Here is a 17,780-nt window from a genome sequence, read left to right as displayed (position 1 = left end):
TTACGACTATTTCTATCACGAGTGGTGCAGAAGGAGATCATACCACAAATGCATCGGACAGTCCATGTAGGACATAGTGAGGCAGAGAGACGCTGTGGAAACACCACTGGTTTTAATTGGAGAAATCCTGCCTGTTTTAACAGTTTCACAAAGGGAAAAATGTGATTCTCAGATATTGGCAAATAGGGACAAGATACTTCATCTTCCCTGAGCCAAGAGCCTGTCCTTTTCCACTGTGGTATGTGCCAACACGGGCTGCTTTCTCCTGCCATTCCAACTGGACAGCAGTGGCACGCTGGAGCGACAGCACGGGGAGATGGATGGGGCAGGTACCTGCATCTGAGCACCAGGGGTGCAGGACCATGCGGGATTTCACAGTGCCACTGCACAGGCCTGTTCTTGAGAGACACTCAAACTGCTGGCTGGGTTTTGGGGAATTCCTAAATAGATTATTGCTTCTGGCTGTCGTTTCCCACCTGCATTCCTGTTGCATGTTTGAGCTATCATAGAGGCCGGTGCTGGTGCCTATCTTTAGAGACTGGCTCTTCTCGAAACACAGAATTACTCAGCTCTGGCCCAGCCTTCACAGGGGCTGTTGGAAAATACCTGCTAACGAGGGGGTTTGCTTTTTTAACAACTGCAAAGCTGCATTAGTGGGAATTTGCCTCCTAATTTTAAGCCAAAATTCCTTTTAAGTAGTAAATGATCCACTTTAAGAGGCGGATCACAAGTAGCTGTACTCTGCTTCATCGGTTTGGTTCATATTGTGGAATTTTACATAATTTTATATTTTTTTTAACAAAAGAATGTTAACTACCAGCTTTCTTCCTGTTGGTGCCACACAAACTTGTGTGCTGTGCATGAGTTTGAAACTTAGTCGTGGTTTGGTTTTTGTTTGAATTTTGGGGGCTTGGGTTCTTTGGTGGTTTTCGTTTGGTTTTGTTGGGTTTGGGGGTTTCTTTTGTGTTGTTTTTCCCCTAAACCACTCTGTTTTAGTGGCAGAGGAGTATGAACAGTACCTGTAGAACCCACACGTGCTTCAGCAGCCCCATGCTGAAGGCTCACCGGCGTGCAAGGCAGCGTCTTCCAAAGCGCGGGGCTGCCAACATCCCACTCCCTTGGGCCCACGCTCCCACTGTGGCCAGTTCTGCGCTGGACAAGATGATGCAGCCGTCGGCCTGTGCTGCCCGCTGCCTTGAGGAGTTCTGTCCTGGAGGGGGGAAACAGTCCATCAGTGCACATAGAGAGCACAGGGAATTGTTAAAGATGATATTTAGACTGAGATGAGCTCTGAGGCAGAAGCTCTTCCCTGTGAGGGTGCTGAGGCACTGGCACGGGGTGCCCAGAGAAGCTGTGGCTGCCCCATCCCTGGCAGTGTTCAAGGCCAGGTTGGACACGGGCTTGGAGCAACCTGCTCTAGTGGAAGGTGTCCCTGCCCATGGCAGGGGACTGGAACTGGATGAGCTTTAAGGTCCCTTCCAACCCAAACCAGTCTGGGATTATTAGACAGCAAAGGCAATAATTCTGGGGTATGAGCAGCTTTATGCTAAATTTTTAATTCTATAGGGAGATTTCTTCTAATTAGTACTGTCACAAACAATCAGCCTTCATGGCTGCAAGATGTTTTTCACAAGTGTCTTTTTAGTGTTGTGCAGTAGTAACTGTGATGCCTTTTGCTGTTAGAAAAGGTATTTTAAAAGCAGAAAACCTGAGCCTTATAGACTCGTTACAAAACAGGCTCCTCAGGTGTAATTGCCGGGAGTTCTCTACACATCGTTTAAAACTTACAGCATTGACTAGAGCAAGAAATGAAATATCTTTAAAGAACTGTGATTTGAGTAACATCATATGAAGAAAAGTAATAGCACACTTCTTCAGTATTTAATAACTGGGAGCAGTAGATAATATCCCCAGCAAAATAGCATGTCACGAATGAGGTAACTTAAATAGAAACTAGAGGAGGTGGTGGTGCGTTTTTGAGGTGGCTTTCCAAAACTATTCCAAAGGAAGATTGGGTGAGGAGAGAAGGGGGAAGAACCAGAATAGGTTAGAATGCTGTACAGAAATATTTTTAGGAGATCAGAGGAGGAGCGATGTTTCCTTTGAGTAATTTCTGTGCTGGGGGTGTAAAGCGACCTCCTGGTGTAGGTGAGGGATTATGGTGAGTGCATCCTGCAGATCCTTCACACAGCATTGCTACACTGGAAATCATTCTTAAATCGGGCCTCAACAGCCACATTACAGTGCTGAAACATCAGTGTTGAGGTATACAGAAGTGAAATATGTAACCATCAGGCTTTCAACAGGCTCGTCCATAACACAGCAGTTAATGCAGAAGTTGTGTCATCTGCCCCTTACAGGAGTTTCGTTCTTAGCTGCATATTGTAATATTTGGCTTATCTTCATGGGGAATTTCCTTGGAGGGGTTCTCTATCTCTTGACATCTGGTGGGAGAGATTATAGTTATGTCTGTAGTGATCATACCATAGTAATGCTGTTTGTTAAGCCTTGCAAGGAATGCACTTTCTTTCCCTGCCGGAGGATTCAGTGAGCTGACTCATTAGCTCCATCAGAACTTCTCAGTCTTTTAGCCCATGCCTCTTCAGTCAGCAGGAATCCTGCTGCTCACAGGACCAAATGGGGAAAGTAGGAATTAATGGTTTGGTTTTTAAGTGACATTTCTAACATCAGGCCAAGGAGGTACACTTGTGTTCAAAAGTGGAGAGTGGAAGAGCCACTTGAATGCCTCACTTTGGCATTAATCTTCTGTCTGCGGTGAAACTCCTTGGATAGGCTGATGCTCATTAGTCATCTTTCCTTTTATTTTCAATTTGTTGAAGAGCGTTTATTGTAGTTATGCTGGAGCTACTGATGAAAAGGACTGGAAACATGACTGTATAAAACACAGTGGTTGGTTTGTGTGCTAGGCATTGACTGCGTCTTCAAGTTGTTTGTGGACTCCAAGGCCAAGCAATTTGAAACCCGTTGTCTGAGAGAGAATACCTGCTTCATTTTATATCCCATCAATTTGCTGAGCTGTGGTACCCGTTCAGAAGTTAAATTCCACGTACATTGTTATACTGCTCTCTGAAAAGAATCCACGTTTCTGTTAACTCTTCCAAACATGCACTTCCATGGTTCCATAGCTATCAGAAGGAAGGGAGAGCTTTGGGGCGTGCTCGTGTCCCCGCTAAGTCAACGGAAGAACAATCTGCCAGCGGAAGAGGCAGTCCTTCTCCTTCCTCATGCTCAGCTGGGGGCTCCTGTGCGTTGGATCCCACCCCATGTAACAACACAGTGAGTTCGTTCTGCTGAATTACATGGCAGCACATTAATGTTGTCACTAAACCCCAGACTTGGTAGGAGAAGAATTCTGGTTTCTCATAGTCAAAATAGGGTAAGAAGTTTATTGGGCTAGGTTCATCTGCAGCCATCACAGGTTATTTGCATATGTAGGGTTTAAGAAGTCTTGATTCTTTGTCAAAATGTGCCCATGATTTGGCAGTGTCCTTCAAATAGTGGCATGTCCTGCAAAGCTGAACATGTAGTTGGTAGATGTTGTGAAGCGCTGAATGACCTACACGTGACTGAACTAGTACATACAAAATCTGTACCATCGATTCCTCTAATCAAGTACTGCTCGGCAGACAGTTTTAATGGGTATAAAGGAGTGTTGTAGTTTGAAACTGTTAAACTTTCATGAAGCTTATCAAACGTTTGCATATTTTCTGTTGGCTAAAGCAGCACAGAATTGTATGCCTTGGTTTGGAAACCTTTTTAAACAGCCACAATGTCAATTTGTAGAATAAAGGGTGCTTCTGCATCTTTCTTCTTGGACACTTGCTGATTCTGCTGCCCTTCAGCCCTGGGAACTTTGATCTACCTTTGTGCTGGTACCTTTTATATTTGTTTTACGAGTACAACTCCTTACTATGATGTCGGTGTTCGTGACATAGGTTTGTGGTGTGGATACAGTTCTCACACATACATCATGTGATTGACCCAAAACACCGAGGTTGTGCTATTTTTAGTTTTATCAATGTAGTTCTTGGTAATGAATTTGAACTAACCATTAAAAACTAGCATATAGAAGAGGAAACACAGATTTAGAATTTCACATTTTGTACTTGTCTAAACCAAAATAACTAAGGCACAGAGGCCTGAATTTTGCTGTCATCATTCTGAAACCCGAGCTGTGCCGTCCTGCCTTTCCCTGATGAGTCACAGGAACATGCTCCTGTCCAACCCGCCTGGAAAGGTGCAGTGCTGCATGGAAGATGCAATAAACCAGGAAGAAGAGAGTGGAAGTAAAGTAATTCCTGCATTGTTCTCACTGCGCGCCTTCTGGATATTCACCTCCTCTCTATTCATGACTATTAACTCAAAATAGCATCATAGGAGTAGTTCCTATTCCCCTTCCTCCCCTTGGGATTGCCAGAGCCCTCCTGACAACTAGAATGGTGTCGGTGGGGTAGGGGAGAGTGGGAACACAAGGAGAGACCATGTGGATCACACCAAAGTTCTCTCTAGCTCGGCCTCTAACGTGAACGAGAAGGGTCTCTAGGGAAATCTATGGGAATAGTGTGAGAGTAATAATTTTAATCTACTTTAAAGTAGAAGATTGTATGTGAAGATTTATATAGATCTTCTACTTTATAAATCTTCACATCCTTCGATTTAATGTGTTACGGCAACTGTTTTCATTTTACACTTCAAATAGCTAAATCTCACTCGGAAATTCTCAAGGCATCTACTTGTAAAATGCTTCTAGCAAAGAAAATCGGGATAAATATGGAGTGGTTATGGGTCTTCTGGCTGCTTCTCCTTGTGTTACAGCAAAAGTTCAGCACACACCCTTATACTTAGCCATACGAAAGTTCATCTTCACCACAGGTTTTGGTGTTTGTGGTGAAGCCACCAGCAGCAAGAGCCCATTTATAGGAACTGGGGTTATGAGTGTCATTCTGCTAGAAGCATATGTCAATATTTGGGGGGCACCCAAACTTTTAAGTATAGGGGAAGGTTGCAAGGCCATTTCCTCCTGAAATGAGTATTCCGTTAAGCATTCCAAGACTTCCCCAATTTGAGGGGTGTTTCCGTTGGAACTTTGCACTGGTTTGTGGGGTTGCATGAACCAGACTTCACAGGAGTGCTTTGTCCCCTTCCAGTCCATCTCTGAACAGACATTGGACAACGCAGACCCATCCCAGTAATTTCTGCTCTTCCTACAGCAGATCTGGAAGGTGAAGAAGGACCGTTTGGTCCTCGGTAAAGTTGCTGATAGTTAAATCCCTGGAAGGGGATTTCCCAGGAAGTGTCTTGTGTTTTGTAACTTTTGGGCTATTTCATTGACAAACCCTCACTAGCTAAAACCATCAGATTAAAAATGAACCTGTTTAATGGTCAGTGGTTATCTATGGGTTTGTGAGAAGAAAGGCTTTTCCAATTGAAACAGTTGTATTGCAGGAGTTGTCTTTTGGTCGTTTCCTCAGAACCCTTCATCGTTTGAGCTGTCAGGGTAAATGTGCTTGTTTTCTCCCACTGTAACACTGGTGTCTTGTAAATGATGTTTTGTTTGCTCTGTGTGTGTGTGTGTGGTAGTTTTGGCTTTTTTTGCTATGTCGACTTGTTCCTATCAGTGCCACAAGGTGGACAGATGAAATGAGACTTGAAGAAATGCTTACTTGTCAAGTCGTGGACAAGTGTAACTTCAGCACACTGGAGCTGGAGCCTTTACTTACACTTCTAAATCTTTCAGTGTATAGCATGTATCAACTATTCTATTAACATTTAATAGAAAATCAGTATATTGTGAATAGAGTAGTTTGAGAATAGTGGGAATTAGATGACCACAGCCTGAGCAGCAATATCAATGTTTGCTTACTCTATAGATCTAGAATTTAGCTAGGAACTGAATGGGAAGATCTAAGAATGGTTTATGGCAATGTCATCAGTATGATATGGATGCTAGCAACCAAGCAGATTGTGTTCACGTTTTTTAAGTAACTTTTATGTTTTCTTGCTCTTTAAAATAAAAAATGTAGGTGAAAGGGTTCATTAATCTTCAATAATATTAAACTTAAGGTAATGCAGTTTCAGATTCATGGACTCTGATCAGGTCAGCCACTGTAATAACGTGGTTCTGTGAGGTGCTATGAGGATTTTTCTGTTAAAATGTGGATTGTATTGTGCCTTTTTCTTAAATTCGTGGAAGTTTGGGATGTTTTCGAAGCTTACCCATGAAATGCCACTCAGGAATCTTTGAAGGTGGTGCCTTATTTTCCTTTCAGTTTTCTTGCGTAGGTTATAAATAAAATTTCCAACCTTCAGAGCCAAAGTGGAACTCTCTTAAATTCTTCAGTTGGCCTCTGAGACAAAGCATCTGAAGGATCAAAGACAAATTTCTTCACAAAAAAACATATGAATCTCTGCATGGTTTTTGAAATTACTTTTTTAATGCTAGTGAAAGTAGACAGCTTGAATTTTGCCTACTTGATAGTTAAGCTCTGGAGATGTTATTTCACAGACTTCTTTATAGATTGGTTCCTGGTCTTCATGAATAGGAAGTTTTAAAGTTAAGCCTTTAATATTGTATTCTCTTCTTTGTTCTAACAGCTCACAGGGAAGAGAAAAGGAATGAAGATCGGTCAGAGGCTCCACTGACATCGAAGAAAGCTGTTGCATCTATAATGGAGAAACAGACGTCTTCTCTCTCTAAAAGTCTTCCTTCAAAGAAGTCCTCATCCTTCTCTAACACATCACTAGCTAAACAACCACTTAAACCTTCTGCTGGAAGTTTCAAAGGTGTCATTCCCAAGAAACCTTGGCTTTCATCAGGCAGTGTTTCTCCATCAGGCAGTGTTCCTTCAAAGCATTCATCTCTTTCTCATGGCTCATCAGTTTCCAAAAAACCAGCTACATCTTCCAGTTTAGGTGGAGGACTCAAAAAGCCTTCACAGTCTTCCATGTCTGCTGCATCTGGAAGTAGTCAAGCAAAGGCATCACCCAGCCCTATCCAGTCACAACCCAACTCTCAGATTCGACAAAATATTCGACGGTCCCTAAAAGAAATTTTATGGAAGAGGTGGGAATACAAAGCACTTATTTTATGTAGGAAGCTACAACTAGACGTAAATGTTTAGCCTGAAGAGTTTTGCTTACATCTTGATAAGGGATATTGAGGGATTGAATTTATACTGAAAATTACTACAAGTGTAATGGGTATTTCAGGTGGATATTAAAAAAAATAATCTCTATTAAATAAATGTGCATGTGAAAAAACCTTTAGGAATTAAAAAAGGAACCTCACTAATCCATTTATAGCAAGGCAATTACAGTTAAATTAAATTACAGCATAGAAGCTTTTATAATGCAGGTGCTCTGAAGCTTTAAAATCTGGTGATAGCAGTGTTGGAGATGTTGAGGTTGTGGAGAACATAGCACAGGAAACATCATAGTAAAAGGTTAGATGCTTACTGAAGTAAAGATTCCTTCCCAACATAAAAATCAACAACAAACCCAGGTCAATAGACAGCTGTATCCCTTAGGAAAGGGAAAAAACAAAAAGCAAACATTCCCACAAGGATTATTAAAGCTAATGCCAGCCATCAAGGCTTATTACAGAGCACTGCGCTCTGGTGGTGTCTCTGAAATGGAAATGCTAATTACAGTGGAGAATTTAGGACTAAGACTCAACTACTTGAGCCTCACTGAGGGAGAATGAGCCTAGGTTAGTTGTGTAAAGTTAGCTTTTATGAATGCTACCTGAAGATTCATGCCTAACATAAATGCACGTACCCTTCTTGTTTTTAACAGAGTCAATGATAGTGATGATCTGGTCATGACAGAGAGTGAAGTAGGGAAAGTAGCACTCAATATTGAAAAGGAGATGTTTAACTTGTTCCAAGTTACGGACAACAGATACAAGAGTAAATACCGTAGCATCATGTTCAATCTCAAGGACCCCAAAAACCAGGTTTGGAATTTCCTTAAAACAGTAAATATATACTGAAATAGACTTCTGGGTTTTAATATGTCAAACTCTGCCTTCAACATGTAGAGTTTCAAGGCAGAGACTTATGAATTATACTATAAAAGATTATTATAAAACCATTCAAATATTTGAAAAATGGTTTTATCCAAGGAGCTCAAAGTCTACTTTAGTTGGTCATGTGTTTTTATTAAGTGTGGGCATTTGGTGTGAAATACTTACTACAGAATGGCTTTCTTTAAATACAGACTTTATTAATTTCTCCTCTTGTGACATTCTATACTACCTGTTAGCTACTGCCCATGTACATGATCATCTTTATGCTTTAAAAGAAAAAAACTGATGCTGGTACAGGTGAAAATACTCACTAGAGAACACTTGAAATTTAATTTATTAAGTTTTCTAGTTTCTACAATAGATATGAAATAGGAAGTGGCAAATTCTGACACTTCTATTCAGTTATATTGATTGTTACTGATGATAACGAGAAAAATTCATACTTTGTGTTTATTTCATCCTTATTGTCTGGTTGCTGCACCTTTCCTAATTTGCTTATAAGTCGCCAGTATTTGTAATAGAGAATTGAGAGACTGGAACAGCTTTTGCGTGTTAAGCACTGCAAATCTTGTTAGTTGCCTAAGCAGGTTCTCTTCAGCATAGCAACAAAGTGGGTTCTGTTTTCAGGGACTCTTTCATCGTGTCCTTCGTGAGGAAATCTCACTGTCAAAACTAGTGAGAATGAAACCAGAGGAACTTTTATCTAAAGAACTGTCGATGTGGAAAGAGAAACCAACTAAAACAGTAAGTAACAGAATGTTCCCCTGTATCTTGAATAGATGCAAATTAAAGAATCAGTTCACTAACCCTTACCACCCATATTATGTTAATGCACCATTTTCTTCCTAATGAAATACTAATAACGTTCAGTTTCAATACACTTTTTCTCTACCACCAGCCAACTGATAACAAAGTACAAAATAAAAGTATAAAATTATAAAATAACTTGTTTTTTTCAGACTACAGAGTCAAGAAGCAAATCTCATGAAGTGAAGAAAACAGCTGTAAAACGGGAACATGTGCCAGCTGTAAATATGGAAGATTCCCCACCAGTGTCTGATTCTGATGTAAGTATTGGCTATTGCTTCAGCATGAAGACATCGAGGGAGATAAATCAGGGCTTCCAGTCTCTCATCAGAAGTGCAGATTGTTTCAGTGAGCTGTAAGGATATTATTACCTAGGAGGTGTGCTGTGAGCATTTTTCCTTTTAGTTTGAAGGAGTATAATCACCAAATGATGGGCATTTTTGGATGCTTTTCTGAAATGCTGTGTATTTTTCAGCCCTGCTGTCAAATTATAGAGCAGTCCTTTATTTCTGAATATTAGCTATCTACCCCAGAACATTGTGGAATGAAATGAAGACAAATACTACTTAAGAGCTCTATCTGACATGATGTGCTTTAACCAAGGCGTTTAATCTGTTTTTTGAAAGAACTGAAGTTAATTAATGGTTTCCAAAGTGTTTTTTTAATAGTTGGAATTAATGATCAACTGGAATATCTTTCGTGTTTATTCACTTTTAGGAGCAGCAAGAGTCAGCCCGAACTGCATCAAATTCAAACAGTGCTGCTTCTCTAGATGTGTTTAGCAGTATGTTGAAGGATACAACAAGTCAACATCGAGCCCATCTTTTTGACCTGAACTGCAAAATCTGTACAGGTACCTACAGTGCTGACTTCATGCAAAGTAAAAGAACTGTTATGTTAAGAGTAGTGTGTTTGTTTTTCTCTAAGCTATTTCATTGTTAAATAGTAATCAGGCACCTTTGAAATCAATTTACAGGTCAGATTTCAGCATCTGAAGATGAAGGGCCACCTAAGAAAAAGTCAATGGCTTCTGTTAAAAAGGTGGAGTCGAAATCAAAGCCAGAAGTTCAGCCAAAGTATGAAAGTTCTGCACCAGCCTCAACAGCAGAGCCTGCCACAGAAGCCATCTCTGAAAACACAATGGAAACTGAAGATGGACCAGTAGCAGAAACAGTTCCTCAGTCAAGCGCAGAAAGAACTTGCATTCCTACAACCCAGGCCCCTACCAATGCAGATTCCTCTGTACCTGAAGAGGTCTCTGCTTTTCCTGTGACTTGTGCTGGTGTAGTTGTCACAACTGTAACAGTTTCGGGCAGAGACCCCAGGACAGCGATGAGCAGCTCCTCTGGTATTGTGACCCCAGCCCTGCGTTCTGGTCCTGCCTCTGATAAAGTTTCAACAGCGGAAACAAAACAGGAAACTTCAAAACCAATTATGACCGTCCCCAAATCAATATTGACAAAACCATCGTCCTCACCAGATCCAAGATACTTAGCAGTTCATCACTCACCCAATGTCAAGTGCGTATACTTCATTGTAACTCAAGCTATCCAGTCTTTAATGTGGTTATCTTCAACATCCCGTGTGTCCAATGTCCCGTTCCCCTCCTCCCAGTTAAAAGGCATGGTCAGTGTTGAGGTAGCCTGATGCAGATTTTTAATTTACCATCTCGTAATTTACCTTCTCTGGTTGGTAAAATTTTCAGACCATCAATAGATGTTGATTACAAAGACTCTACAAAGTGTTTCAGCAGATAAATAAAACAAAGTATTACACAGTCTGCATGTACATTAATATAGAGAAAGTGAGTGTGAGAGATGGTTTAAAGGCATTTCCAAATTATTCATTCTATATTAAAATACTTTACATCTGAATTTATGAATTAACCAATTGACCAGCTTGAAAGGAAGTGGATTTCTTTCATATTCTGGGTATATACAATAGTAAAAATAAATATTAAGTATATCCTTATGCAGCTGCAGTGAAAAGATTTTTGTTCATAGCAAATTCTTTTACTTGAGAATCTCTGATACATATTGTTGACCCAGTTAGTGGGAAATGTAGAATTCATATTAGTTGGTTGTAGAGTCAGGATAACAATAGTTATAGTGCTAATATAATTCTATAAAGTAATATCTTTTGGGATCTTTTTTCCTGTCTGCAACTACGAGTTTATTTACTGTTAACTCCTTGCTTTTTTCACTAATAGCAAGTTAATGGAAAACATTAACAAAGGATTAAGTAAAAGTTCTGTTATTTGTTTAAAAGCAAAGTATTTGATCAATAGAAAGAGGGAGGAAAAGAAAAAGAAGATTCTTTCTCATTCGTATTCTGTAACCTTTATGTTCTGGATTTGTTTTGCAGTGTTGCAGAGCCACGCTCACCTCAAGACAGCGACACTTCCCTCTTTCTCTCTCGTCTCAACACCATTTGGAAAGGATTTATTAACATGCAAAGTGTGGCCAAATTTGTCACTAAAGCATATCCTGTCTCCGGGTGCTTTGATTATCTTAGTGAGGTTAGCACTGATGCGTTTATGTGTTTAGAATAAATCCCTACTGCAGTTCCTGTTGCTAGAAGGGCTGGGGTCACTGCATACATGTTGTTATTCTAGAACCGTAGCAGTGGTAAATAGCATCCCTGTAGTAATAGGTAGCTCAAGCTAGAGGGTTCCTGATGTTATCTATTACAAAATTTTGTTTGTCCATTTATGAAAAATGTCATCCTTTTTAATAATCTTCAACTGAAAACAGTTGGATGATATTATTCTGGGAGAGTGTACGTTCAAATAATGAGAGTGTGTAAAGGTTTGAGCTAAAACAAACAAGCTTTTCTTTCCCTTTTCTCTGAAGTTTACTGTATGTCACTGTTAAGTTTCAAACACAACTGTGTGGTTTAGGACTTTTATTAATAGAGTTGGTGGTTCTTTTTGATACTGCTTTTGCTAAAGTGAGTTTCACAGTCCCCATGACAAGAGGCTTGCTAGAATTCATGTGACTTGTAGTCACGAGTGCAGCATTTCCTGAGAAACCAAAAAAGTGGAGGAAAAGCTCTATTTCATATGGCAGCTTCCCTATAAAAACAAAGCCAGTAATGGGCATACAGAGCTAGTTTACATTTTGCTGCTGTCCTTGTTTGGGGGTGCCTTTTCTGTTCCATGTGTACCATTAGCCTTTTGATAACATGCTGTAATTAAGCACCTTGATATTTAGAAATAGCCTGTCTGAAGTTAGAGAAGTACGTATGAAAGTTTCCCGCAATATAATGGTGTATTATCCACTGGGCTGCTGGGATGGGGCAACCTGCACTGCTTTTGAACATCAGTCTCTTTTGGTTTTTCTCATGTTACCATGTAATACTTCTTGTTTAGGATTTACCAGATACAATTCATATTGGTGGGAGGATCTCACCGAAGACGGTCTGGGATTATGTTGGCAAACTCAAATCTTCGCTGTCTAAGGTATTCACTTAAAATCCTTTGCAAAACCCGGAAGAAAAATACAGCAATGTGAAATAAGAACTTTTTATAGTTAGTAAACAGCAAATACTGACATAGATCACACCTGGAAAACTACCAACACCACTTATTCCTTTGACAGTTTTGATTTATTGAAGAAATACTATTATTGAGCTGCAGATCCTCTTGATCTCTCTCTCCTGCATAGTAGTTAGATCTTCATACTATTTATTTTTAATGATTAAACATTAATAATTTATTCAACATTGAAGATAAAACCAAATTTTAAGGAAAAAGAACTCTATGTAATAGATTTTACTATTAAAAATACTTCAGAAGTGAGAAAATGAGGCACCATATACAGATATAATTACGAAACTAAGAATTTTCCCTTTCATTTGTATTTATTTAAGCCTGAAGATGGTTACTTTGATGTAAGATACCCAAGTAACTTGTATTTCTGAAAATGGCAAGCCTAATTCTGTTTTAGTATTACAAATTGAACAAGAGTTCTCTCTTAAAGCCAGAGTCTTGCCTTGAAAACATAGTTGAAGCGATAAATGTACAGTTAGTTTTTACCCCTGGAATTTGTCCTTTTCCATTTTATTTGCTGGTATATTGCAGCTTGAATTTTTCCACTTTGCTTTTGTATTGCAGGAATTGTGCTTGATTCGTTTCCATCCTGCAACAGAAGAAGAAGAAGTTGCCTATATCTCTCTCTACTCCTATTTTAGCAGTCGTGGTCGTTTTGGTGTTGTAGCTAATAACAACAGACATATCAAGGATCTCTACCTGATCCCCCTGAGTACTAAGGACCCAATTCCTTCCAAACTGTTGCCCTTTGAGGGACCAGGTAAGCACAAAACAGGGGAGGTTAAATGCTAGGTAAAATCACAACACAGAAGTCAATCTAAGACAAATTGTTGAATGTTTAATGTAAGTGTTACTAAATTTTTCTATATAAAACCAATTTTAAAGTATGTAAATAGGGAAAATCTGGAAATCCAACTCTGAGATAAAATTGTCTGAAATTTCCATAGCTTTTCCAACAAGATGCTTTTATACTATTAAGAGGATGAGTTGACCTATAAAATCAACTAAACCCAGCCACATTACTGGAAAAATAACTAAAACATCACACACCCCCTCTACCCTATCTTCATCAACCCATAAATCCACAAAAGCTAGGCCCTTACAAGCCATTCACTGTCACTTAAATCAAGCAGGAAATGTAACCCACAGAGGAGTCAAGAAATCTATGAAGACAAAGGTAATATTTATAGTGGTTTCACTACGTTGTAGTTGTCTCATGCTGAGTATTAATCTGTACCTGCAATGTGGTGCACAAGGGGTTTGTAAATGTTTTATTCTAGTTGGAGAAAATTCTAGCCAAATCACTGGCTTCTGAAAATTGGTTTGATGAGGGGAAAAGGGATCCACATTCCATAGGGTTAGTAGGTGGCAGACAGTGGTTAGTATAGGCAGGTTATATTATAAACTTCTGGTTTTAGATAAAAACACCGTTGGTAATGATTAGTTTGAGTTTGCTCCATGCTTGTGTGTTCAACATGGTGACAGAAGAACTGAGAATGAACTCAGCCATGAAACACCCATTAAAAAACTTGAAGTCGTCTTCCTCTGAGGATGGAGATGTTGCCTGTGCATAGTTTCCAAATAAGTGCCTGGGGTTTTACACACAATAACAGATTGAGAAGCTGAAGAACTACAGGTTACAATGAAGGTCCTACTTCATTGTCATAGCAATGATTTGCAGACTATGAAACGGTAGGTATGAAACAGCAAACATGCAAGGAGCTGACCTTTCTGAGAAGCTGACTGTCCTCTACTCAAATACAAGTCTAGGACTAAACTCAATAAAGCCTTCTCAGAGCTTGTCTGCAGGAGCAACAGTGTCTGGGACAGGTTTTCATGTGTTGATGGCATATGACTTCAACAACAACAGGAAATGATACATCATTAGTTAAATGCTCTCCCTCTGTGAGATTGCAAGGGGCACTTGCGCTGAATCCTCAAACAAGATTTTTCTCATACACTCCCAAGTCTGTCTTACCCATCTTTGAACAGTGCACAGTCTAGTCTACGTCATTGTTTTTAGGCTATAGCAAAAAAGGCAGGTTTACTTCTATCTGAATTATAACAATTAGCTATAATTGTTGAATCTCAGCACCTCATAGTCTTTAATGTACTGAATTCTTGAAAGGTGGGCAAAAGCTGGTACTCCCATTTCATAGCCAAGATGTGAATACACTAAGTGCAGAACACTTGGCACAGGGATATAGGCCAAGGATCTTGACTCCTGGACTGGCTTTTCCAGCCGGAATAAAAGCACCACCTTCCTTTCTGGGCAGTAACACAAGAAAGGGGCTGGCCATTGAATCAGCTGTAAATGCTGGGCTGGTAAATAACCTGCTTTAGGGAGGCACTTCCCTACTTGTCACCTACTTGCATTCCTGTGGAAAGACCAGCTTTCCTTTTTACTTCCTATTATTTTTCCTTTATAGTTTTCATTTAAAATGGAATTCTTACAAGAAATACAGGTATCATTTGCAGGTGTTGTTCATGGAGGCAAATTTAGAGTTTTCAGATTGAAATATCTATTTGTAGGCAAAGTGGAGTAAAGGATAGCAATAGGAACAAGGTTCCAAAGGCAGAGAGGCCAGAAGATGTAACAGTTTCTTTTGACTTACACTTTGGCCATCAATTCACACTTCTTGGAAACTTCTGTAACAGCTTTACCTCATAGTTGTTCTAAGTTGTGTTCAGGTAAGGTGTTTTTCTGGTTTTGTGTATGTATTAAAACCACGGTATAAAAGACATGTAATGCACACTTCTTAATGACATCTGATGGAATTCACTGCTTTTTCTTTCACAATCAATAAAAATATTTTATGGAAAGTGGTCATTGTCTCCTTAAATTTAATCGTGTACCTTCAAATAGAGTTGAGCAAGGACTCAGAAAGCATTATGCTTTAGATATACTTAACAAATCATCTTAAGATGACTGGAGGGGGGAAGAGGGTGAGGGCAATAAACCCCTGCCACTCCAGAAGTCCTGCTTAGGAGATATTCCAGCTATATCACCCAGCTCCATCAGGCACATATGGATTATGCATTTCTGCTGTATTCTGATGGACTGGATTGGGAACACAACTGAGGACTTCTGAACAGCGCTAGTACCTAGAAGATCTACAAAAAACTTTAACATGGGTGATTTAAAAACAGGAAAATGGAAGGTTATCCATATTTATACTTAATTCACCTCAGTTATTACCAGATTTCATGTATCAGTGGGCTCTTCTGCATTGTCTCTGCAGTCGTTTACTGTATGTGAATTTACGCCTCTATTTCACATACATACTTAAGGTTATTTAGTGCTTTCATCTGTAGATCTCAAAGCATTTTGTAGAAAGCATAATCAGACTTAATTACCAATAGGAACTGATTTATTGAGGGACTTAGTGGCAACTTTGGGAATGTAACAAGTATCTTATGTAGTTAAAATAAATTAATTTTAATAACACAGCTATATGTCAGCAAAGAATTACACAAGTGTTGATAGATCTGGTAGTTTACAATAGGAAGTGTGGTTTTAAAGTATGGAGCATTCTAAACAGCATTAAGTCTCATGCTATTTAGAACACTTAAAAATTGCAACAACTGGAACCAAATTTTAACTGCTTTTAATGGAGTTTAGGTGTCTTTAACTCAGCAGAAATCATTAGGAAAAGCAGCAGTTGTAGAAGGACATGACATTCGGAAAGTCACCATGTGCCTTCCTGGGCTGCACTGTTGCCATGCAGACAGTGATCTGTACCCCTGAATTACGGGTGCACAAATCCGATGATACCAATCAGTTGCTGTCATGATTAATTGGGACAAACACTGAAATGGTATTGATAACATTTTAAAGAATATCTTATATCAGTCTCTGCAGTTTAAAACTGTGCACCATGGGCATGCTTAGTCTACTCCTGTAACTGTGTCATCGATGTACAAAGTCAGGCACAGGTCTCTAACAGGTAACTCCTTACCTGCTGGTGGTGGTAGGGAAAGATGTAATTAATGTATTTAAGGATAAAAAACCCCCAAATACTCATCCAACACTGATATTTAGTACATCCTGTTTTAATAGCTTCAGTTATAGGATATAACTCAATAAAACTAGTGTCTGGACTTCAAATACATAATAGGATAATAACTATTTTCTAAATAATTTCACACTGAAAGCTGCTAACTGTGCTGTCACAGTTTGCAAGACTTAAAATGCTTGTGAAAGACAAGTCATTGAGCAGTAGTTGGAGACTGCAGCCACCATTTTCCTTACTACCTAAAATTAGGCACTTCACGTATTTATGGATATTAGGCTGACCATTGAGATGCTGCTCTGGCTGTATGCTCCTGTTTAAAAGAAATATTTACTATTTGATCACTTTGAGTAAATGTAGAAGCCAGGTCAGGCAAAACTTCTAGTATTTGTGTAAAATTACAGTATCAAAATGTAAGATTTTAATGGGATTTCTTCTATGATGACTAAACTCTAAACAGATTAAATTACAACTAGTGTTATTAACTTACTAGTGGAATTTATTGTCTTGAATGTGTGTTAAAATTTTACCCTGTTTTAATTAGCTCCTCAGTCTCTGTTTCTTACAGAGATTCAAACCTGATTTTTCAGTAATTGCTGTTTATTAGATATCCTGTCTGATGGATTTTTGTTCGTATGAATTACTCAGTGGTTGAGATTCATTGTGACTAACTGCAGAAATCACACGTCTCTGCACAGAAGTCAATAACCAAAACATTAACAACATGAGAACAGCAAGTGCCTACTAAGGGGGTTTGATTGAACCCAAATTTGTGAGATACTCTGCACTGGTCAGCACTGACCAGATATGGAATCGTTATTCATATCCTGATAAAGAAAAGATAAAGCAGATTCACACACAGTGAACCATTTGTAGATAATGGGTCTCTTCTCACTGTAAATTGTGAATGTGGGGTTTTCCCCGGTTGTCTTACTTTTGAACTATGTCTTGATCTTATATGTTAATGTAAGTTCATTTAAGGTAGTAAGTCATTGTGAACAGAACTGCTAGAATTGCTTTTAGGCTGTGGATGCAAATGAGTATTTGGATAAGTCACATATTTATGCGGTCCTTTTTGAATAGCTTTAAATTCACTTTGTTTAGATATTTAGATAATACTTCGTTTAGTTCCTGTCCTGGTGCTTTCATTGTACATCTCAGCATCCCTCCCTCTCTTACAGGGCAGACTTAAGCACGTACTGAATTATTAGCAAATCTTAGTTTTGGTAATATAGGTGATTAATTTTGTTTATGCTTTCATGAATTTTATATGCTTTTTCTAAATATGAAAGCAGGTGAAAATTTGCAACACTTTTCACCTTTTTTTAATCACAAATCTTGTACCTGGAGGAAAAAGTCTTTT

At 39.1% G+C, this 17,780-nt stretch overlaps 1 protein-coding gene across 4 annotated transcripts in view; it reads left to right on the top strand.

Annotated features, from left to right (window-relative positions):
• DIDO1 (death inducer-obliterator 1) overlaps positions 1-17,780 on the top strand; it is a 52,518-nt gene that overhangs the window by 28,668 nt on the left and 6,070 nt on the right. For all 4 annotated transcript variants that reach the window (XM_030502534.1, XM_030502536.1, XM_030502535.1 and 1 more), the window contains 9 exons: positions 6,616-7,084; positions 7,816-7,975; positions 8,675-8,791; positions 9,007-9,114; positions 9,572-9,707; positions 9,831-10,374; positions 11,219-11,372; positions 12,225-12,314; positions 12,969-13,164. In XM_030502534.1, the coding sequence (XP_030358394.1) occupies positions 6,616-7,084; positions 7,816-7,975; positions 8,675-8,791; positions 9,007-9,114; positions 9,572-9,707; positions 9,831-10,374; positions 11,219-11,372; positions 12,225-12,314; positions 12,969-13,164 (1,974 nt within the window). The remainder of the gene's footprint in view (positions 1-6,615; positions 7,085-7,815; positions 7,976-8,674; positions 8,792-9,006; positions 9,115-9,571; positions 9,708-9,830; positions 10,375-11,218; positions 11,373-12,224; positions 12,315-12,968; positions 13,165-17,780) is intronic.

This window comes from Strigops habroptila, chromosome 13 (genome assembly GCF_004027225.2).
Source record: "Strigops habroptila isolate Jane chromosome 13, bStrHab1.2.pri, whole genome shotgun sequence".
Taxonomy (NCBI): domain Eukaryota; kingdom Metazoa; phylum Chordata; class Aves; order Psittaciformes; family Psittacidae; genus Strigops; species Strigops habroptila.
This window is presented reverse-complemented; position numbering and strand designations above follow the sequence as displayed.